General features: G+C 45.4%; 1 protein-coding gene across 4 annotated transcripts in view; it reads left to right on the top strand.

Moving 5' to 3' along the window:
• POFUT3 (protein O-fucosyltransferase 3) overlaps positions 1 to 17,462 on the top strand; it is a 34,100-nt gene extending 16,638 nt beyond the window's left edge. For all 4 annotated transcript variants that reach the window (XM_075337813.1, XM_075337811.1, XM_075337812.1 and 1 more), the window contains one exon: positions 16,444 to 17,462. In XM_075337813.1, coding sequence (XP_075193928.1) covers positions 16,444 to 16,686 — 243 coding nt within the window. In that variant the 3' untranslated portion in view covers positions 16,687 to 17,462. The remainder of the gene's footprint in view (positions 1 to 16,443) is intronic.
• The last annotated feature ends 3,821 nt before the right edge of the window (positions 17,463 to 21,283 follow it).

Genomic DNA, 21,283 nt, shown 5'->3' with positions numbered 1-21,283 from the left:
TAAAATGACAGTCACAGAGTTACCGTAATACAGAGTGTGAGGCAGTGACAGGGGTAATATTTGAAGACCGCTATGTGTCCCCCAGAATGTGTCTGGAAACCCTCTGAGTTTGCTATAGCTATTGCGGGGACTATAGCACAAAGGTTAACAGGGAGACAGATCCCTCCTCCCAGTCCAGGTTTTGTAGGAATCCTCATGTCCAGCATTTTAGTTTAAATCTGGCAAAGCACATCAGGGTGTGTCTCAGTTGAGAGCCAGGCTTGATGAAGCTACCACATGCTGTGTGAGTGGAGCTGGCTCTGTGTGGAGTGAACACAGGCCAAGAGTGTGAGCCTAGGAGAACCTTAACAAGACCCCTGCGGTTAACTGGGTCCTAAGGTAACAAGACTTTTTATACCAAGGATTTGTCTATATGCATCGGCTGTGATCCGGAAGAGACTTTGATTGTTGGAAATTGGATCTATTTATGCTGCAACAATAAATAGACTGTTGGTGTGAACACGCTGCTGCCTCACGTTTTTGCCCAAGCAACGCCGCTACCTCACATTATGGTGGAGAATGCGGGCATGGCAGCCTGGTTGCTAAGGGCAATGGCCTAAGATGTACTTCCTTGGAAAAGAAGGAAAAAAAAAAAAGAATTTTTTTTTTTTTTTACTGACTGTTTGCAGTGGATCGGCGGGTCCACGAAGCTTGCAGGCATTGCAGCCTGGTTGCTAGGGGCAACAACCCAGTTTCCACATGTTTATGATCAAGCCTGCAAAATTACAGTTTAACTCAGCAGTCACCATGGAGGATCTTGTAAAGCAGCTGGCCCAGTCTAGTGCTCAACTACAGCAGGCTTTTGCACAAACCAGTGCTCAGCAGCAACAGGCTAATGCTCAGCAGCAACAAACCAATGCCCAGCTGCAGCAGGCGTTAGTTCAGCAACAGGAGACAAACAGCTTGTTGACTCAGCAGCTTGCGGCTCTGCGAGATGCACTCCTAGCGGTAACTTCAGGTCATCCAGTCCTTCCTGCGGCTCAGGACAGAGTAAGGGCGGCACTTATGAAGATGAGTGCAGAGGACGACCCAGAAGCCTTTCTCTCCGTGTTTGAGAGGACCGCTGAGCGAGAGAAATTGTCTATCGACCGTTGGACTGATGTCGTGGCCCCATTCTTGGTAGGTGAACCCCAAAAAGCCTACCTGGATCTCAGTACGGAGGATGCCAAGGATTACGGCACACTGAAAGGTGAGATCCTTGCACGAATGGGGGTTAACACTTATCTCCGGGCCCAGCGAGTGAATCAGTGATCCTTTTGTGGAGGGAAAACCTGCACGCTCACAGGCCCATGTCTTACTGGACCCTGTGAAAAAATGGCTCCAGCCGGAGACCTTGAACCCCGGACAGATGATTGAGCGGGTGGTGATTGAACGATTTGTGCGGACTTTGCCAGCCCCCATTCAACGGTGGGTGGGCCAGGGGGATCCCGGTACCCTAGACCAACTAGTGAATTTGGTGGAACGCTACACAGCTACCCAGGAGTTGGTCCGGGACTCTGCCTCACGGTGGGCACTCCGTAGGGATATGCCCCCTTCACAGTTGGTGAAAGATTCCCGTCCCTCCTCGGGTGCTGCCCCGTCTTCAGCCCTGGCAGAGAGTAAACCCCAGACTAAGGTCAGCCGGAGTCCCGGTTCCCCAAAGTCAGACACCCGAAACAGGGACACCTCTGCTGTTATGTGCTGGCGGTGCCATCAGCTGGGGCATATGATGGCACAGTGCCCACTCACATCAGAACCCATGGACTGCCGGTACGCCCGCCGGGAATCAATGTATGCCCATACTGTTTGTGCCGTAAGCAGTGTTACTATGGGGGAGGAGCCCCATCTCTGCACAGTACGTGTTAATGGCTATACAGCAGAGGCTTTGTTGGACTCAGGAAGTGTAGTGACTCTTGTACATGCCTCCTTGGTCTCCGGGGAAAACCCCACAGGACATAACGTAGGGGTACTTTGTATACATGGAGACCTACGTGAATACCCTATGGAAAGGGTCACTATTGCTACCTCATGTGGAGAGGTTCAACATGAAGTGGGGGTGATGAAAAGTCTTCCATATGATGTTATTTTGGGAAGAGACTTGCCCCTGTTCTGGACATTATGTGGGAGGCGACCCAGCCCTCCGAGGTGTATGATAAAACCAGGCCCTGAGCTGGACGATCCCGACTCAGGGATACCTGCCGTAGGGGTCTCCAGTATAGGGAAAGAGTGTAACCCTGCTAGGTTCCCCCTAGAGGTAATGGCAGGAGAGGTTGAGCCACCCGAGGCAATCCCAGAGTTGAACGTGTCTCCAGATAATTTTGGAACAGCTCAGCTCCGGGACCCCACATTGGCTCCAGGACGTGGAAATGTACAGGTAATTGATGGGGTTCCCCAGTGGCCTGGTGCCAAGCTGGAAACTCCTTACATGGCTCTAAAGCGAGAGTTGCTCTATCGGGTTGATAAAATCTGGGGGGAAATAGTGGAACTGTTGGTGGTCCCTCAGCCGTACCGCCGTCAGGCCTTGGAATTGGCTCATAACCACCTGATGAGTGGGCACCTAGGTGAAGAGAAAACGTGGGAACGCATGTTTCAGCGGTTTTACTGGCCAGGGGTCGGCGCAGAAATTAAGAGGTTCTGTGAGTCCTGCCCCGTTTGTCAGTTGACCGCACCCACGCACCGTTTCCATAGTCCTCTGATACCTTTACCCATTATAGAGGTGCCTTTTGAGTGAATTGCTATGGATCTGATTGGACCCATTGTAAAATCAGCCCGTGGTCACCAGCACATCCTGGTAGTGATGGATTACGCGACGCGTTATCCGGAGGCCATTCCACTGCGTCACACCTCGGCGAAGCTTATTGCTCGGGAGTTGTTTGCTATGTTCTGTCGCGTGGGGTTACCCAAAGAAATCCTGACCGATCAGGGCACTCCCTTTATGTCCAAAATTACGAAGGAACTGTGCAAACTCTTTCAGATCAAGCAGCTACGCACGTCAGTTTACCATCCCCAGACTGATGGTCTAGTGGAATGTTTCAATAAAACTCTGAAGGCTATGTTGAAAAAGGTGGTCTCCAAAGAGGGGAAAGATTGGGACATGTTATTGCCCTATTTAATGTTTGCTATCCGTGAGGTCCCACAATCTTCCACCGGGTTCTAGCCATTTGAGTTACTGTATGGCAGGCATCCGCGGGGACTGATGGATATTGTTAAAGAAACTTGGAAACAGGAGCCCACCCCTCACAAAAGCACGGTTGAATATGTTATGGGTATGCAGGATCGTATCACGGCAGTAATGCCCATTGTTAAAGAGCATTTGCTGGATGCTCAGGCGGCCCAAAGTACTCAGTATAATAGAAAGGCCTCCGTCATGTCTTTTAAACCGGGGGATCGTGTCTTAGTTCTAATACCGCAGAAAGTAAGTTCTTAGCCAAATGGCAAGGTCCCTATGAGATCCGGGAGAAAGTAGGGGAAGTAAACTATAAGGTGTATCAACCAGGGAGAAGAAAACCAGAGCAAATATACCATGTAAACCTGCTAAAGGCGTGGAAAGACAGAGAATGTATGGTGACTGACGTAATGTTGGACCTAACCTCTTCAGGTGCCTTGACAACAACCAAGGAGGAGTCCCCTGATGATGAATCAGGAGTGAGGATAGGGAATTCTCTCTCAAAACAGCAGAGACGGGAGTCTCGGAGGTTAGTGCAGCGGAATACGGATGTGTTCTCAAGCCTACCCGGCCGAACAACCGTAATCCACCATGATATTGTCACCGAGCCTCAAGTAAGGGTACGCCTGAGGCCATACCGGGTACCAGAGGCTCGTAGGCAAGCCATTGCGGAGGAGGTAAAAAAGATGCTCCAACTGGGGGTTATTGAAAAGTCCACGAGCGAATGGGCTAGTCCCATTGTGCTGATCCCGAAACCAGACGGTTCTTTAAGATTCTGTAATGACTTCCGAAAGTTAAATGAGGTTTCGAAATTTGATATGTATCCCATGCCCAGGGTCGATGAGCTGTTAGAGAGACTGGGACGGGCCCAGTACTTCACGACTCTCGATCTCACTAAAGGTTACTGGCAGGTGCCGCTGACAGAGGCGGCAAAAGAAAAGACCGCTTTTGTCACGCCAGGGGGGCTCTATCACTATGTCGTCTTGCCATTTGGTTTACATGGGGCTCCGGCCACGTTTCAGAGGTTAATGGACATAGTGTTAGAACCCCATCAACTGTATGCCTCCGCATATTTGGATGACATCATCATCTATAGCAGTGACTGGAGCACCCACCTATCTCGGGTACAAGCGGTAGTGGATTCGCTCAGAGCTGCTGGTCTGGCAGCGAATCCAAACAAATGTGCTATGGGTCTCAAAGAAGCCCGTTACTTGGGGTATGTGATAGGCCAAGGGGTTATCAAGCCACAAGTAAACAAAATCGAAGCCATTCAAAACTGGCCTCGTCCCCTTACCACAAAACAGGTAAGAGCCTTTCTGGGTATAATGGGGTATTACCGACGATTCATACCCAATTTTGCTGGAAGGTCGGCGCCTTTGACTGATCTCTTAAAAGGGAAGAAGTCGGTCATGGTCCACTGGAATACACAAGCAGAGGAAGCCTTTCAGGCGCTAAAGGTAGTCCTATGTGGTCAGCCTGTCCTTGCCAACCCTGACTTTCAAAAGGAGTTTATAGTACAGGCAGATGCCTCTGAGGTGGGTCTGGGTGCAGTTCTGTCCCAAGAGGTAGATGGAGAAGAGCATCCGGTCACCTATTTGAGTAGAAAACTCACCCCGGCAGAGAAGAACTGTAGCATAGTGGAGAAGGAGTGCCTGGCCATAAAATGGGTTCTGGAATCCCTACGCTACTACCTGCTGGGGCGACACTTTCGCCTGGTGACAGACCACTCCCCTTTGGTCTGGATGAGGAATGCTAAGGAGAGAAATGCTAGAGTCACCAGGTGGTTTCTCTCCTTGCAGAACTTTCACTTTTCTGTGGAACACCGGACTGGTAGGTTGCAGGGCAATGCGGATGCCCTGTCCAGAGGTCCCTGTATGGTGGCAAAAGTTCAACCCCACCCGTTTGAACTGAGGGGGGGGATATGTGAGGCAGTGACAGAGGGGTAATATTTCAAGACCGCTATGTGTCCCCCAGAATGTGTCTGGAAACCCTCTGAGTTTGCTATAGCTATGTCGGGGACTATAGCACAAAGGGTAACAGGGAGACAGATCCCTCCTCCCAGTCCAGGTTTTGTAGCAATCCTCATGTCTAGCATTTTAGTTTAAATCTGGCAAAGTACATCAGGGTGTGTCTCAGTTGAGAGCCAGGCTTGATGAAGCTACCACATGCTGTGTGAGCGGAGCTGGCTCTGTGTGGAGTGAACACAGGCCAAGAGTGTGAGCCTAGGAGAACCTTAACAAGACCCCTGTGGTAAACTGAGTCCTAAGGTAACAAGACTTTTTATACCAAGGATTTGTCTATATGCACCGGCTGTGATCCGGAAGAGACTTTGATTGTTGGAAATTGAATCTATTTATGCTGCAACAATAAATAGACTGTTGGTGTGAACACGCTGCTGCCTCACGTTTTTGCCCAAGCAACGCCGCTACCTCACAAGAGAGAGAAGGAAAAAGCAGGTGCACTGTTCCGAACCTAGTATACCTGCTTTTCTCCCTTTCCCCCTGTATTACGGTAACTCCGTGACTAATTTTGTGAAGTTGGATGAATAAAGATATATTTTTTTTTTTTTTATCGTGGGTGAGTGCCGCCAACCTAACTGGCATACAGACATTTGGCTTTCCCGTATTTGGGATTTGAAAGCTGAGCACTACCTTTCACAGTGGAGTTTTGCAGAGGATTCACAAGGAGTAGCAAGTAACACACTCCATCATTTGGGTGGTGCCACGGACCATATGCTATTTTTTTCTTTAGAGGTGATTTATAATGAAAATGGCTTAAATACTCTCTGCAACAATTATGATGGCTTGTTATGTCAATGCAGTAGCCAAAGTAAAGAAGCAGAGTAGCAGTGTAAAAAACAATGGATGTTCAGGGGACATAGGAGGCAGAGTTCATGCAACCTAAGGATATATTATCACTGGAGTTTTTTCTTTAGTCTACATTTTTCTATGCAAAATTATGGTTAGGTTTATGTTAACATTCTGATTTTGAAAAGTCTTATTGTGCCAAACTTGCATATAATCTTTATTTTAAGATTGCCCTCCTAATTAAAAGTTAATATATGACCAAATCTCTATGTTAACTATAGTCGTGGAGAAAAGCCCCTCTTCTACCACTTCTACCTACCATTGGATTGTTTTCCTGTCCTGCCAGCACAGGGCCCAGAGGGTTCTTTCTGGAATGTTTTGATCTTGGGGTCCTTCAACTGTCTTGATTAGGTTATATAAGTCAAGAAATTGTATGATTACAAAGGAGAGAGGGAGATGCGCTGACTAGCATCCGGTGGTGAAGGGGATTAAGGTAATGCCCAGAGGCTGCTCACCTCTAGAGGTTGTGTACAACCCCGGTTAATGCAGTGAAGGATCCACGAGGTCCCGCTGGAGCCTGGAGCTGTCTGACGATCCTGGGGAGCAGAGTGGAGCGAATCCTTCCGGGTTAGTCTCGTGATCGCGAGCACCCGGAAGTACGTCAACGCAGGTCCTATGCAGTCAGAGCAACCCGGTATCCCAGCAACCGTAGGTCCTGATAAATGTTATGTAAGGTGTACTTCTCACATAGCGAGATCGCTAGCGAGATCGCTGCTGAGTGACTGATTTTGTGATGCACCAGTGACCTCATTAGCGATCTCGCTGTGTGTGACACTGAGTAGCGATCTGGCCCCTGCTGTGAAATCGCTGCTTGTTACACACTACTCTGGTTCATTTTTTTTGCACGTTGCTCTCCCGCTGTGAAGCGCGCATCGCTGTGTTTGACAGCAAGAGAGCAACGATCTGAATGTGCTTCTGGTAGCCTGCGGTAAGCTGTAACCAAGGTAAATATCGGGTAACCAAGCGAAGTGCTTTGCTTGGTTACCCAATATTTACCTTGGTTACTAGCGTCCACCGCTCTCAGGCTGCCAGTGCCGGCTCCCTGCACACGTAGTCGAAGTACACATCGTGTAAATAAGCAAAGAGGTTTGCTTATTAACCCGATGTGTACTCTGGCTACGAGTGCAGGGAGAAAGCGCTAAGCAGTGTGCGCTGGTAACGGAGGTAAATATCGGGTAACCAAGCGTTTGGTTACCCAATATTTACCTTAGTTACCAAGCTTAGCATCACTTCCACGCATCGCTGGGGGCTGGTCACTAGTCGCTGGTGAGATCTACCTGATTGACAGCTCATCAGCGACCATGTAGCAATGCACCAGCGATCCCGAACAGGTCAGATAGCTGGTGGGATCGCTGGAGCGTCGCTAAAGTGTGACTGTACCCTTAAGGCCCAGTCACACACAACGACTTACCAGCAATCCCAAAAACGATGCGACCTGATAGGGATCGCAGGTAAGTCGCTGGGAGGGTCGCTGGTGAGATGTCACACAGTCAGATCTTACCAGCGATGCAGGAACAATACAGGTCGCAGTAGCGACCTGTATAACGATCTCAGCAGTCACTGTGACCCTGTCACACAGTGTCAAACACAGCGATGTGTCCTGCCCAGCAGGACATCGCCTTTGAAGAAAATGACCTGGACCATTCAGCAACAACTAACAATCTCACAGCAGGGGCCTGATCGCTGGTAAGTGTCACACATAACGAGATCGCTAACGGGATCGCTACTGCGTCACCAAAACGGTGACTCAGCTGCGATCTCGCTAGCGATCTCGTTATGTGTGACAGTACCTTTTAAGGCTCACCGCTCCCAGAGCTGCTTCTGCCGTTAATCCCTCAAGGGGATAGTACAAGTGAAGATATCGGTATGGCGGTCAAATAGGAGTGCTAGGAAACAGGAGAACAGGGAGGATTAAGATTACAAATCTTTTATTTAATTTAAAAATCCTGTAATGGCCAGTACGCGTTTCAACAGCTGATTGCTGTCTTCATCAGTCCTGATGAAGACAGCAATCAGCTGTTGAAATGCTTAGTGGCCATTACAGGATTTTTAAACTAAATAATAGATTTGTAATCTTAATCCTCCCTGTTCTCCTGTTTCCTAGCGCTCCTATCTGATCGCCACACCGATATCTTCTCTTCAAGAAGTTGTATGAGGCCGAATCAGTGATGTGATTGGGCATGAGCAGGGAGCTAAGCAAAAAAGTGGGGGTTGGGGAGGTGCACTACAATTATATAAAAGAAACTGACCGGCACATCCAACAGGTGCCAGCTGAAAACACTATAACTACAAAAATACATACAGCTACACTCTAAAATGCCAACATTGAATATGGGAACTCTGGTGTTGCATTACTGCTATAGGAATATTTGAAAAAAAGAGTTACTTAGCTTATGTATTAGCCAATGCATGGTGCCTGGTAACCATGACAAGGTGATCACATATATATATATATATATATATTATATATATCATAACATAACATAACCCCTCTTATCGGGCTCTATGCATTGGTCAATACATAAGCTAAATATTTCTTTTTTTCAAATTCCTACAGCAGTAATGCAATAACATAAGCCCCTTAGTTCATGTTAGCATTTTAGAATACAGCTGTATGTATTTTTGTAGTTATAATGTTTTTTCAGCTGGCACCTATTCACACCTGTTGGATGTGCAGGTCAGGTTTTCTTTATATATTTGTAGTGAATTTCTTTCTGACTGAGCATCCGCCCAGTAACCAGGCTATGGCCACCTTTTTTGATAGCTGGATCCTTTCTGCCCAGACATATAGTTTTTTAACCCAGATAGAGGCATTTCAAGTTAGGGTCCCGATGTGTAAAAATATAAGAGATCACCTTGTTGTGATTACCAGGCTCACATGCATTGGCCAATACATAAGCTAAGTACCGTATTTTTCGGACCATAAGACGCACTTTTTTCCCCCCAAATGTTGGGGGAAAGTGGGGGGGGGGGGTGCGTCTTATGGTCTGAATATAGGTCTGCGGGGAATGAGGGTGCTGCGGTGGAGCGGGTCATCGGGGGCACGAGCAGGCTGTAGCAGCCTGCCATGACCACGTGGACCCGCTCATTTAATATGCACGCCCATGCCCGGCCCATCATCCCTCTGCGCTGAAGCAGGCACTGACAGGTGGGCGGGATGATGGGCGGGGAATAAACAGCCGGCCCGCATGATCACCCCTGGCAACTACGGCCTGGAGTGATCATGTGCGGCTGTATTCACTGCTCCCCGCGCATCATCATCCTGTGTCTGTGCCTGCGGCTGGGTGGAGACTAGCGGCGCGCACAGCGATGACGTCATCGCTGTGCGCACGTGTCCACACGCAGCCTCCGGCACAGACACAGGAGATGATCGCGATGCAGCAGGGTAACGGGGACGGCTCCACTCAGCGGCGCTGCCACCTATACAAACGGGAGGACGACCGATGCTGCAAGGAGTGAGGTAAGATGAGGTGAGTATGAACGTTTATTTTTTTTATGTGCCACAGGATGCGGCCATACACTAGGATGGGGGTATATTATGAGCAGGATGGGGTCATATGAGCAGGATGGGGGCATATGAACAGGATGGAGGCATATGAGCAGGATGGAGACATATGAGCAGGATGGGGGCATATGAGCAGGATGGGGGCATATGAGCAGGATGGGGGCATATGAGCAGGATGGGGGCATATCAGCAGGATGGGGGCATATCAGCAGGATGGGAGCATATCAGCAGGATGGGGGTATATTATGAGCAGGATGGGGGTATATGAGCAGGATGGGGGTATATGAGGAGGATGGGGGTATATTTTGAGCAGGATGGGGTTATATAGCAGGATGCTGCCATATGCCAGTATATAGCAGGATGACGGACATATACCATATGGCAGGATGACGGTATATAGTAGGATGACGGACATATACTGTATATACAAGGTAGGAGGATAATTACCAGGATGCGGCACCTTAGTAGAGAATTTGGGGGCATTACCCCCATAACAGTGTCAGCAGCAGATCCTTGCCCCATACCAGTGTGTCATGACCACAGTTTTTGCTTAAAATTTTATTTTCCTATTTTCCTCCTCTAAAACCAGGGTGCGTCTTATAGTTCGGTGCGTCTTATAGTCCGAAAAATACGGTATCTCTTTCTTTCAAATATTCCTATAGCAGTAATGCAATACCAGAGTTCCCTTATTCAATGTTAGCATTTTAGAGTACAGCTGTATGTATTTTTGGGGAGAGGGGAACATTTATTTTTTTTATTTTTTCCTGGCCCATTTACCACTAGCTGCAATTTTGTTGGATCAGTATTAAGTAAACTGCAAAAAAATTGGATTTATGTAAACTTTTTTCTACAGTTTGAGGTCAATTTGTTTTGGGTTTATTGATGAGAAGAGCGGACCTGTTGAAGTGTGGTTCAGCGGGTTCAGCCAGTATAGTTCTGATCTGGCCCTGTACTTGACCTGAACTTCATTGGAAATCACTAATCACTAATTAGACAGTTGCTCTCCCCCCACATACAGGCAGTCATAAACTGTGCACTTGTGGAGGAGGGTAAGCGGATCTTTTTTTTTTGTTTGGCACACACTACATCCAATCATGCTTTTGTTACCCCAAGTGTGCGCTGTTCAAACGCTAAAAGCGGCTTGCACTGGACTGAGCACAGCGGATACCTGAGCACAGCGCTGCTCGCTCGAGTGGTTTGCATACGTAAGGACTCCGACCTCCAAACACATACTGTTTTTTTCCTGTTATGTCTGTGTTCGCTACAAACACTGAACTTTAAAGTTTGGGTCCGCACATCTCTATTTATATTAAATTGATTTACTGTACTCATCTCTAAATGCAACATTTTAACTAATGAAGTACTCCACACCCCATTGTCTCATATTCTGAATGTGTTGGTAGGGAAATAATGAATGCACAATCACAAAATTTGATGTCTGGAACACAAACAGTTCAGTTTATGAGAGTATATAGTCATTACACATCTGTATTGTTGTTTGTTACGGTTTGATTTTCGGCCAGAGATATACATTAATGCATTCCATTTCCTAAATTCCTTATCTGCTGTTTCCACATTCTCTTGTACCGGATTTGATTACCTTGATACATCAATGTATACTGACCTCAGTCACTGCTTCTTTAATCTACTGTAGGATAATTTTAGCTAGAATAATTTAGTTTTTTCCCTCACCCTATGACGGCACCACGAAATAAGGGTGCCATCATGGGTTCGGAAAAAACACATTACCGGTAAGTAATTACGTATTTTTCCCTCACCCTATGACGGCACCCTTGTTTCGTGGTGCCGTCATGGGTTCGGAAAAAACACATTACCGGTAAGTAATTACGTATTTTTCCCTCACCCTATGACGGCACCCTTATTTCGTGGTGCCGTCATGGGTTCGGAAAAAACACATTACCGGTAAGTAATTACGTATTTTTCCCTCACCCTATGACGGCACCCTTATTTCGTGGTGCCGTCATGGGTTCGGAAAAAACACATTACCGGTAAGTAATTACGTATTTCAAAGCAAAATGTCAGGGGAAAATCTCTCATGGGAAACTTTGTAAATACATGATAAAAGTGAACCTATGTGTATTAAGGTAAAAGGAAAAACATTTGTACCTGTAGTGTTTTTCTGCTATAGACTTCTGTAGGTAATAAAACAAAAAACAAATGCAATTAAAAAAATATCAATGAAAAAAAAATTGTTAGAGTAGGGAAAATTTGCTATTATTGTTGTACAAGTACTCCTTCAGTGGTTGCACCAAAATTGTACAACAAATAATAATTTTAGACACATTGATTAAAAATTTGTGCCAAAAATATCAGCTGTTGGTAACTTGCTAGACTCACCCCTTCTATTCTTCACAAACCAAATTCAAATGTTCAGACACTGTATACAGTTGTACCCAGAAGTTGTCATACACTATCTATAAAGACACATCTGCATGTTTTTCTCACTATCTGACATAAAATCAGAATAAACCTCTCATTTTAGGTCAATTAGGAACCAAAACTATTTATACTTGCCAAATGCGAGTAGGAGAGAGAGCATGTTTTAATACATTTTTTATTACTTTCTGCAAAGTCAAAAGTTTACATACATTTCATTAGTATTTAATACCATTGCCCTTAAACCAGGGGCCTCAAATTCGGCTGGGTGTATGGGCCGCACAGAGGAAAAAAATAATTTGGGGGGCCGCATTCTTTGCAGGACAAAGTGACATTTTTATTGGTACCATATATAATATAATTTTATTTTTACACACCTTTTGGATCACTGATTTTGAACATTTTTTCACTTGTTTATTATAGCAAACGTGCATATTCTTTGTTTAAATATAACAATTTTTTTTATTTATTTATTTTTTTACATTTTATTCCTTCCTTGTAACTAAGGGGCACTTTGCACACTGCGACATCGCAGGTGCGATGTCGGTGGGGTCAAATTGAAAGTGACGCACATCCGGCATCGCATGCGACATCGCAGTGTGTAAAGCCTAGATGATACGATTAACGAGCGCAAAAGCGTCGTAATCATATCATCGGTGCAGCGTCGGCGTAATTCATAATTACGCTGACGCGACGGTCCGATGTTGTTCCTCGCTCCTGCGGCAGCACACATCGCTGTGTGTGAAGCCGCAGGAGCGAGGAACATCTCCTACCGGCGTCACCGCGGCTTCCGTAGGTTATGCGGAAGGAAGGAGGTGGGCAGGATGTTTACATCCTGCTCATCTCCGCCCCTCCGCTCCGATTGGCCGCCTGCCGTGTGACGTCGCAGTGACGCCGCACGACCCGCCCCCTCAACAAGGGACAGGGACGTCGCACGGCAGGTGAGTGTGTGTGTGAAGCTGGCGTAGCGATAATTTTCGCTACGCCAGCTGTCACCACATATCGCTGCAGCGACGGGGGCGGGGACTATCGCACTCGGCATCGCAGCATTGGCCTGCAATGTCGCAGTGTGCAAAGTGCCCCTTAGTCTTACAATTAGCACTATATAGAAATTTGGACTAACATCTTTTAGTAATGTTCCCCATCTTGTTGTAACGTGCCCAACCTTGTCCCCTTGTAGTATTGTGCCCCATCCTAGTCCCGATCTCACAGTAATGTGCTCATCCTTGTCCCCATCCTAAAGTAATGTTCCCCATCCTTATCCCTATCTTGTAGTAATGTGCCTCATCCTTGTCCCCATGTTATAGTAATATGCCCAGCCTTATCCCCATCCTATAATAATGTCCCCAGCCTTGTCCCCATCTTATCGTAATGTGCCCATCCTGTACTAATGTGTTCATCCTGGTCCCCATCCTATAGTAATGTTCCCCATCCTTGTCCCCTTGTAGCAATGTCCCCATCCTATAGTACTGTCCCATCCTATAGTAATGTCCCCATCCTAGAGTAATTTCCCCAGCCTTGTCCCCATTTTATAGTAATAATGTCCCCATCCAATAGTATTGTGCCCATCCTTGTAATGTCCCCATCCTATAGTAATGTCCCAATCCTATAGTAATGCCCCCAGCCTTATCCCCATCTCGTAGTAATGTGCGTACTTTGTCCCCATCCTGTAGTAATGGGTCGGGGGGCCGGCGGCGGCTGAAAGGGGGCAGTGGAGCTATAACTTACCAGTCACTCTCCTTCGCTTCCACACAGACGCTGGAGTGAAGCTGAGGGGAGCGGTCACTGGCCCCAGATCCACAGTGATTGGAGAGATCGGTCACAAGGCCTATCTCTCCAATCAGAGCTGGGGGCGTGTGAAACACATCACCCAGCTCCAGCCAATGATCGGTGGTAAAGCTGCACTGATCATGGCTGGATTTCAATGTTTCAGTCATTTCAATGGCTGAAAAATTACAGTGGCTGTGATTGGCTGAGCTGCATTCATCAGCCAATTACAGCCTGCGTAGGTCCGGGGAGGAGACACCACCCCTCCTGAGGTCAGGCAGAGGTCCCCTCCTCCCCGAATCTAAGGTACTTGCAAAGCGATCGCAGCCACCGGGGCCACGATTTCGCCATGACGTACTGGGTACGTCATGGGTCCTTAAGTACCAGGGAGCCATGACGTACCCAGTACGTCATAGGTCGCTGAGGGGTTAAGCTGTCCTTCACATACACACACAAAACAAAGCCACCATTCTTCTCACCTGTCCCGTGCTCCCTCCGCTGCCTCACCTCTGCTTCGTGCGGCCCCCAGGCCCGTGCCCCTGATCACTATTGTGGCAGGTGCAGGGGCCGCAGTCCCTGTCAGCGATTTATGTCAGATGATTGTATTGCCGGCGCGAGAGCGCAGCGTCGGCAATACATTCATCTGACATAAAGTGCAGACAGTGGCTGCGGCCCCTGCATCTGTCGCGATAGTGAACAGGGGCATGGGCCTGGGGGCCGCACAAAGCCGCCTGAGGGGCCGCATGCGGGCCACATGTTTGAGACCCCTGCCTTAAACTGTATGACATGGATGAAATGTTTTGGATCTCTTTGCTCAAGCGTCTCATACTGGTTGGTAGGAATTTGGGCCCATTCCTAGTAACAGAACTGGTGTAAAACGTTCTCTCTTATTCTGGCATTTGGCAAATGTAAATAATTTTGGTAATTCTAGTTGACCTAAAACGGGAATGGTTTATTCTGATTTCATAGGAAAAACGGGGATCACCGCCACACTTCTCACCAGTGCCAGTAGAAATTATTAATCCAAGTCGTTTATTGCAATCATTGTCCTTGTCTATAATATACTGTCCTGAGGAAGGGGTCAGAGACCCCTGAAACGCATAGACCTGTATATGTGCATGCAATAAAAGTCTTGGATTAATAATTTCTACTGGCTTTGGTGATAATCGCGGCAATGATCCCCGTTTTTCCATTGAAAGGTTCATCTTCATTCCTGCGGGGCTGGAGCCATCTCCACCTGTGATTTATGCGGTTTTAGATGTTGTGACCTCTTCACAACACCTATAGGTGAGTGCACCTTTATTTTTATATCTTGGTTTTATCTGGTAAGCCCCTATGCGCCCCTTTCCACAGTGTCTGAAACCTGAATATTCTGATTTCATGTCAGATAGTGAGAAAAACATGCAGATGTCTTTTTAGATAGTGTATGTAAACATCTGGTTTCAACTGTACCTGAAGAATGTTGGAGGTGTGGGGAGACAGCCACATTTTTTTGGTTTTGAAAAATTTGCTAAGTTATTTCTCCACCTTTTGATAGCTGCAAAATATTTAATAGCAACAAACTAGGAAAGACCCGAAGTGTCCTCATTGCTAAAACTTTGCTCCTGCATTAAAACAGCTCTCCAGCTTTTTGGGGGCTGGAGTTGTGCATTAAATTGAAATTTTGTGCCCACTGTATTATAGTTGCCTTCTTGCAGCTTCATCGTCTATCCGCTCCAGTCGGTCTCCTGTGACTTGTGACCTACCGGCAGCTCCAGTGTTCTATGGGGCGTGCCGGAGGACACAACTTAAGACAACTCTATGAGAACCTTGCACTGTTTCTCATAGAGACACATTGGGAGTTTTTGATGTAACTTTTGACTCCCAGCCAGTGTGGCGTTACAGGCACACAAGATGGTGATGCAGGACCAGAGTGGCATCATAAAAGGTGAAGTTGCTGGAAGGGGATTATACGGCCGTGGGCTTAGATTTAACACCTCACTCCAGCTCTGGAAAAATAAAATGCCAGAGTGGTGTGTTTAAAGATGTTAGAAATATAGAATAGCTCACAACTTCAGATTAGAGTCAACACCTTCAATGGTGTTTGGTTTCTGTCAGACTATTATTGGGCTGAATATGATTTATATAGGAGTATTTAAGCATCCAAATAATATCTATCACACACGAATATTGTGGAGTAGATTACCCTGTTTTATGATCATGTGATCCCTTTTTGAATTCTCCTTTTCTCTGTGTTATGTCTGTCCTGTCTAGTATTATTTTTCTTACAGTTTTACCATCTGTTTCAAATTTCTTGTTCTTCTTTTTCTAATAGCCCTGCATTATTACAAGGTTATTTAGTTCATATATATATAATGGATATTGAATCAATTCTGTTTTAGTCTTTTATTTGTGAAAAATTTCAATAAACTACAGTTAAAAAAAAATAAAAAATAAACTCCGTGTTGTTGAGTTATAAGGTGCACCCAATTTATTTCTGGCGAGCAACACTGTTACTAGGTATGTCACCTCAAGAATATCCTAAAATAGGAAATCCATCAATATGCACAAATCTATATAGCACATTTTCTGACTGCCTCATCTGTGTTTATGATAAGTAAATGTTAGACAGCTATAGTAAGACTGCCGACTGTGTCTATATACACTATAGTCTAAAAGTAGACCGCAAAAAGTTTAATGTCTTAGTGTTGGTTCATTCATAAAAGATCATTTTTGTTTTTCAGGGTTTACAAGCTAAGCAATGGAAAGCTGATTCAAAACATTTGTCTTGTCCAGCTCCAAAACCATTTTCATTTATTCCTGAACGTTCCTTGAAGACCAGTATGAGGGAACTGTGGAGGCCGAGCTTTGAACAATCTAAAAAAGAAGCTAAAGCACTCAGACTGTTAGTCGACAGGAACAGAAATTTTACATCTCAAGAATTTTGGAATCTTGTTTTCAAACAGACTTTACGAATTACAAATTGATTTTTCTTTAATTGTACATATGGTTTACTAACAAGCAGGTTAGAAAATCTAGATAATGATGAACACTTAAAATCTTAAGACTTTACTTTTTCACCAACTTGTGAGCCCAATATGTAATTTCTATTTTCTTATTCTTGGTTATTACCAGATAGCACTAAGAATCCTTGCACTGCTCTACTATGGGATCCGTGATCTATCAGATTTTAATTCAGAGGTTCCCAGAACTAACAATAATGGCCTATCCTTGGTAGAAGCCCACAATATGTTATTGATGGCCAATCCTCATCAGCCAAATGAACAAACCCAATTTCAAATATCACGTAAGCTGCAGGACCAGATAAAGTTTCAAAGACCAGTGCTAGGCTGTGCTATGTTAATGGGTTAACTGTGCGTCATGTGCCAAATGTATGCATGGTTGGAGCAATAGTTCCTACGTTATGTAAGCATTTTTAACTCTGGGTGCTCATGTTTGAGATCAAGAGAAGCACTATGCCCCACAGAGGAAAGTCTACAAAACTCCTGAACTGAGGACAGCTGATCGAGAGCAGTTCTATCTAAGAAAATTTGACTCTTAGACTTTGACCCCCTAAACTTAGAGGACTTTTGTCCTGAGAAATGGCTGAAGGGCTAAGGCTAACCCAGAAGTTTACCAGCTGAAGGTATACAGGAGCAGAGTTTTGTTAATTAATTGTAACCTGATTATTGTCTTAAATCTACAGAGGATGTGATGTTCATGTAATTTTGTAATCTAAGTAAATGCCTTTATGGAAAGTTGAGTGAACTTGATCTGGCACTATTCTTGCCCAGTAGGTCTTGGATCAGTCTTTGGCTGGAGCATAAAATTTACACAACTGAAACATTACATGTTACAAGGTAGCAGAAATCGGGCATTATATCATTACAATGATAAATGATCTGTCACAGAATGCCATCACTCCCACAACCCAGTCAAGTGGTTTGCTTTTTTTTCTGGCATTATGTTTCAGCATGTGGTGACCTCTGGTGGATGGATTATAAGATGGGATCAGTGTTTAAAGTAATAAAATAAACTGTAAGGAAGGGATCCTTACGATTCCATTTAGGAGACCATGTAAACAATCTAAAGGAGGATCTTCAAATGTTGTGTTTTCTGGAATGCTAAAAGTGTCAAGTGCAAATCAAATAAGAAAATGTATTCTGAGTGCTAAATGCAAGTATCGTACAGTATTCATAACGTACTGGGCTAGTGTTTCCCTGGGGTACAATATATAAACACACAATGGAGTTCACCTAAATTAAAGGATTAAGGGAGGTTGTCCAGAATATTGGAGGAGTGGTCACATGAAGATTTTTTTTTTTCTATTAAGATAGCCATTTTTGTTTATCACCTGCTACACTGAATGGTATTTAGCGGTTGAGTTGTTTGAACCGCAAATCATTCAAGTGAAGTAAAGTGCTGGTGACAACATTGGCGATGCCTGCACCAGCCACGATCATCAAGGGGTCTATGTGACTGCAGTTTGCAAGAAGCAGGTAAGAGGACAGATGAGAATTTTTTATGGGACCCTCACTGGAGTATAAGCTGAGAGGGCGTTTTCAGCATAACTTAATGGGCAGTTCAGGTCGCCACCCGCATGCAGCCAGCCTTAGGGCTCATTCAGATGACCATTTTGTTTGTCCTGGTCAGTTCCTTTTTTTTTTTTTTTTTTTTTTTTTTTTTTTTTTTTTTTTTTTTTTTGCAGACCTACTGACAAGACCATGTTTGTGTAGGAATGGATGCCAAGGGAAGTACTTCAGTGTGCCATTCATGTCCATATGTCCGTTTCGTTATTATGGAACATGTCCTATTCTGTTACGTAAAATGTAGACCGTAACCCAATACAAGTCAATGGGTCCGCAAAATAGATGGAAGCCACACAGAAGCACTTCCGTGTGGCTTCCATCTATGGATGCCCCTGCAGTCTATATAATATCCCACTCCCCTAGCCAGCCCCGAAGAAGTTTACACACCAGTGTGTGAGCAGCTGCAGGGATGATGAGTGCCAACATCATAAGGTTAGCTAAGTTCATTAGCTGCAATGATGAACTCCGCTGAACTCATGACGTCAGCGGTCATCACTGAGTTCCATGACGCCATGTTCTCACATCAAGTATCGCGGGAGCCCGAGGCTGTGACGTCGTGGGCTCCTGCAATACTTCACATGAGAACGCGGCAGTCTTGAACTCAGTGACGAGAAGTGACATCACAAGTTCAGCGGAGTTCATCACCGCAGGTAATGAACTGAGCCAACCTCATGACAATGGTACTCGTCAGCCTCTATAGTGACCTGTCCTCACCTAATGATGTCACTGCACTGTTCTCTCAGCCAATGGGGAACATTCTGTTCTTCATTGACTGGGACTGTGAGTATGGATCGTCGTGGGACCCACTTATTGGATTACGCCAGACCCAGGTTTGTTTTTTATTTTCAATTGGTGAAAGAGGGAATGTGTTGGGGAAGTGTTTTTTCCAAATAAAAAATTTTTGCCATGTATTTTTTTTTTTATTACTGCCGCAACATCACTAATCCCAGGGTTTGATGCCAGCAGACATTACACAGCTTGAATTAACCCCATATATTACCCTGTTTGCCACCGCACCAGGGCAATGGGCTGAGCCGGGGCGAAGCACCAGGATTGGCGCATCTAATGGATGCGCCAATTCTGTGGCAGCTATGGTCTGCTATTTTTAGGCTGGGGAGGGTCCAATAACCGTGGACCTCCATAGTCTGAGAATACCAGATCACAGCTGTCCGCTTTCTCTTGGCTGGTGATCCAGTTTGAGGGGGATCCCACGTTTTTTGTTTTGTATAAGCCGACCAGGCACATAGACCCGTCCATGATAGCGTCCGATGCACGGAGCTGCTGTCTGCCGTCATGGCTTTACTGCAGTTGAAGGCTTTGCGGCGCCGTGTATGGGATGTGATCATGGAGGAGTGCTTCTTGCGGACCACAGGCCCATAGACCCCTCCATTATCGCGGGCTGTACGCAGGGCCGCCGCTGCTGTCAGCGCTTTAATGCAGTTGAATGCTTTACGGCACTGCAAACCATTCAATTGCAGTAAAGCCATGAAGGCAGCGGCGGCGGCCCTGTGTACAGGATGCTGTCGTGGAGGGGTCTATGGGCCTGCAGTCTGCCAGAAGAAGCTGACGGCCCTGCGGGAATTGAGGACAGGTGACAATGTTTACTGTGTGTAAGAAGGGGACCGGTAGGAGGGCATTACTAAATAATGGGCTCATGCAGAACCATGCACCGCGTATAAGACGACCCCCGACTTTTGAGAAGATTTTCAGGGGTTAAGAAGTAGTCTTATACGCCAGAAATACAGAGACTGAGACATTTTCTTATTTGCCAAGCTTGAAAAATGTGTATTTTTTGGTTGAAGAAGTAACTTTCTTGAGGTATATCTTGTTTGAAAAATTGCTTCCAAATTAACCTCTCTAAGGTCCAGGCTGTTATGGAGTGGGTACAACCTAGGTCATTGAAGGCCTTGCAGCTTTTCTTGGGTTTGCCAACTACTATTGTAAATTATGACAATTTTTTTCCAAGATTGCCAAACCACTTACTGACTTGACCAACAAACGGGCATGTATAGGGATGGAATGGATGCGTATGTCACACGGATGCATGCATTGAAAAACGGGACCGTTTATGTGGACCGCAAAAAACGGTACAGTCACGTGGATGTAGCCTTAAACATATAACCTCTGGGGGAGGGTGTACAGGGTTTTCCTTTTTTTTTGTTTTGTGCACACTACATCCGATAACGCTGTTTTTATCTCCAGTGAGAGCTATTCAAACACTGTAAGCAGCTCAAACTGTGCTGAGCACTGAATGTGCCTGAGCGCAACAATACTTGTACACGTGGCTTCTATACGTAAAGCACCTGAACTCCAAACCTGAACTCTGTTTTTTTGTAAAGTCTGTTTTTGGTATAAACACCGAACCAAACCTTGGGTTCACTCATCTCTACTAATGATGATACCAAATATACGGTACTTTTTTCCTTTTTTTTTACTCATCTGAAGAAACCCCAGAACATAAGGTAAAATATCTGTACATAAAAATAACACATTCTTGTATGTAAATTTGTGTATTTTTACCTACGTTTTCACATTTTTGAACACATATGGCAATGTCTGCACCAGCTCAATCAACTTGAATATTGCATAATAAAGCACAATACGTACGACATTTCAAGTGTATGACTGGACAAGTATTAATGAGGGTAGTGGTAACTAAATAAGAGCTTACCCCTACTTGAAGACCGCTACTTTGTCCAATGTTATCAGCTATGTAATGTCAGCTGGCATTCAGCCTAGGGGTTAATAATTCAGAGGTGTCTATCGGAGACCCCCATAGCTAAAGAAGAAATAAACTTTTTGCAGGTTTTTTTTTTTTTTTTTTTATTTGAATAAAAACTCTCCCAAACTATCCCTCATTCATTAACCCCTTCACAACCGGCCGATTTTTCGCTTTCCGTTTTTTGTTTTTTTTCCGCCATTCTTCTTCTGAGAGACGTAACTTTTTTTATTTTTTAGTCAATTTGGTCATGTGAGGGCTCATTTTTTGCGGAAC

The sequence above is a fragment of the Anomaloglossus baeobatrachus genome, chromosome 1, assembly GCF_048569485.1.
Source record: "Anomaloglossus baeobatrachus isolate aAnoBae1 chromosome 1, aAnoBae1.hap1, whole genome shotgun sequence".
Lineage (NCBI taxonomy): Eukaryota > Metazoa > Chordata > Amphibia > Anura > Aromobatidae > Anomaloglossus > Anomaloglossus baeobatrachus.
This window is presented reverse-complemented; position numbering and strand designations above follow the sequence as displayed.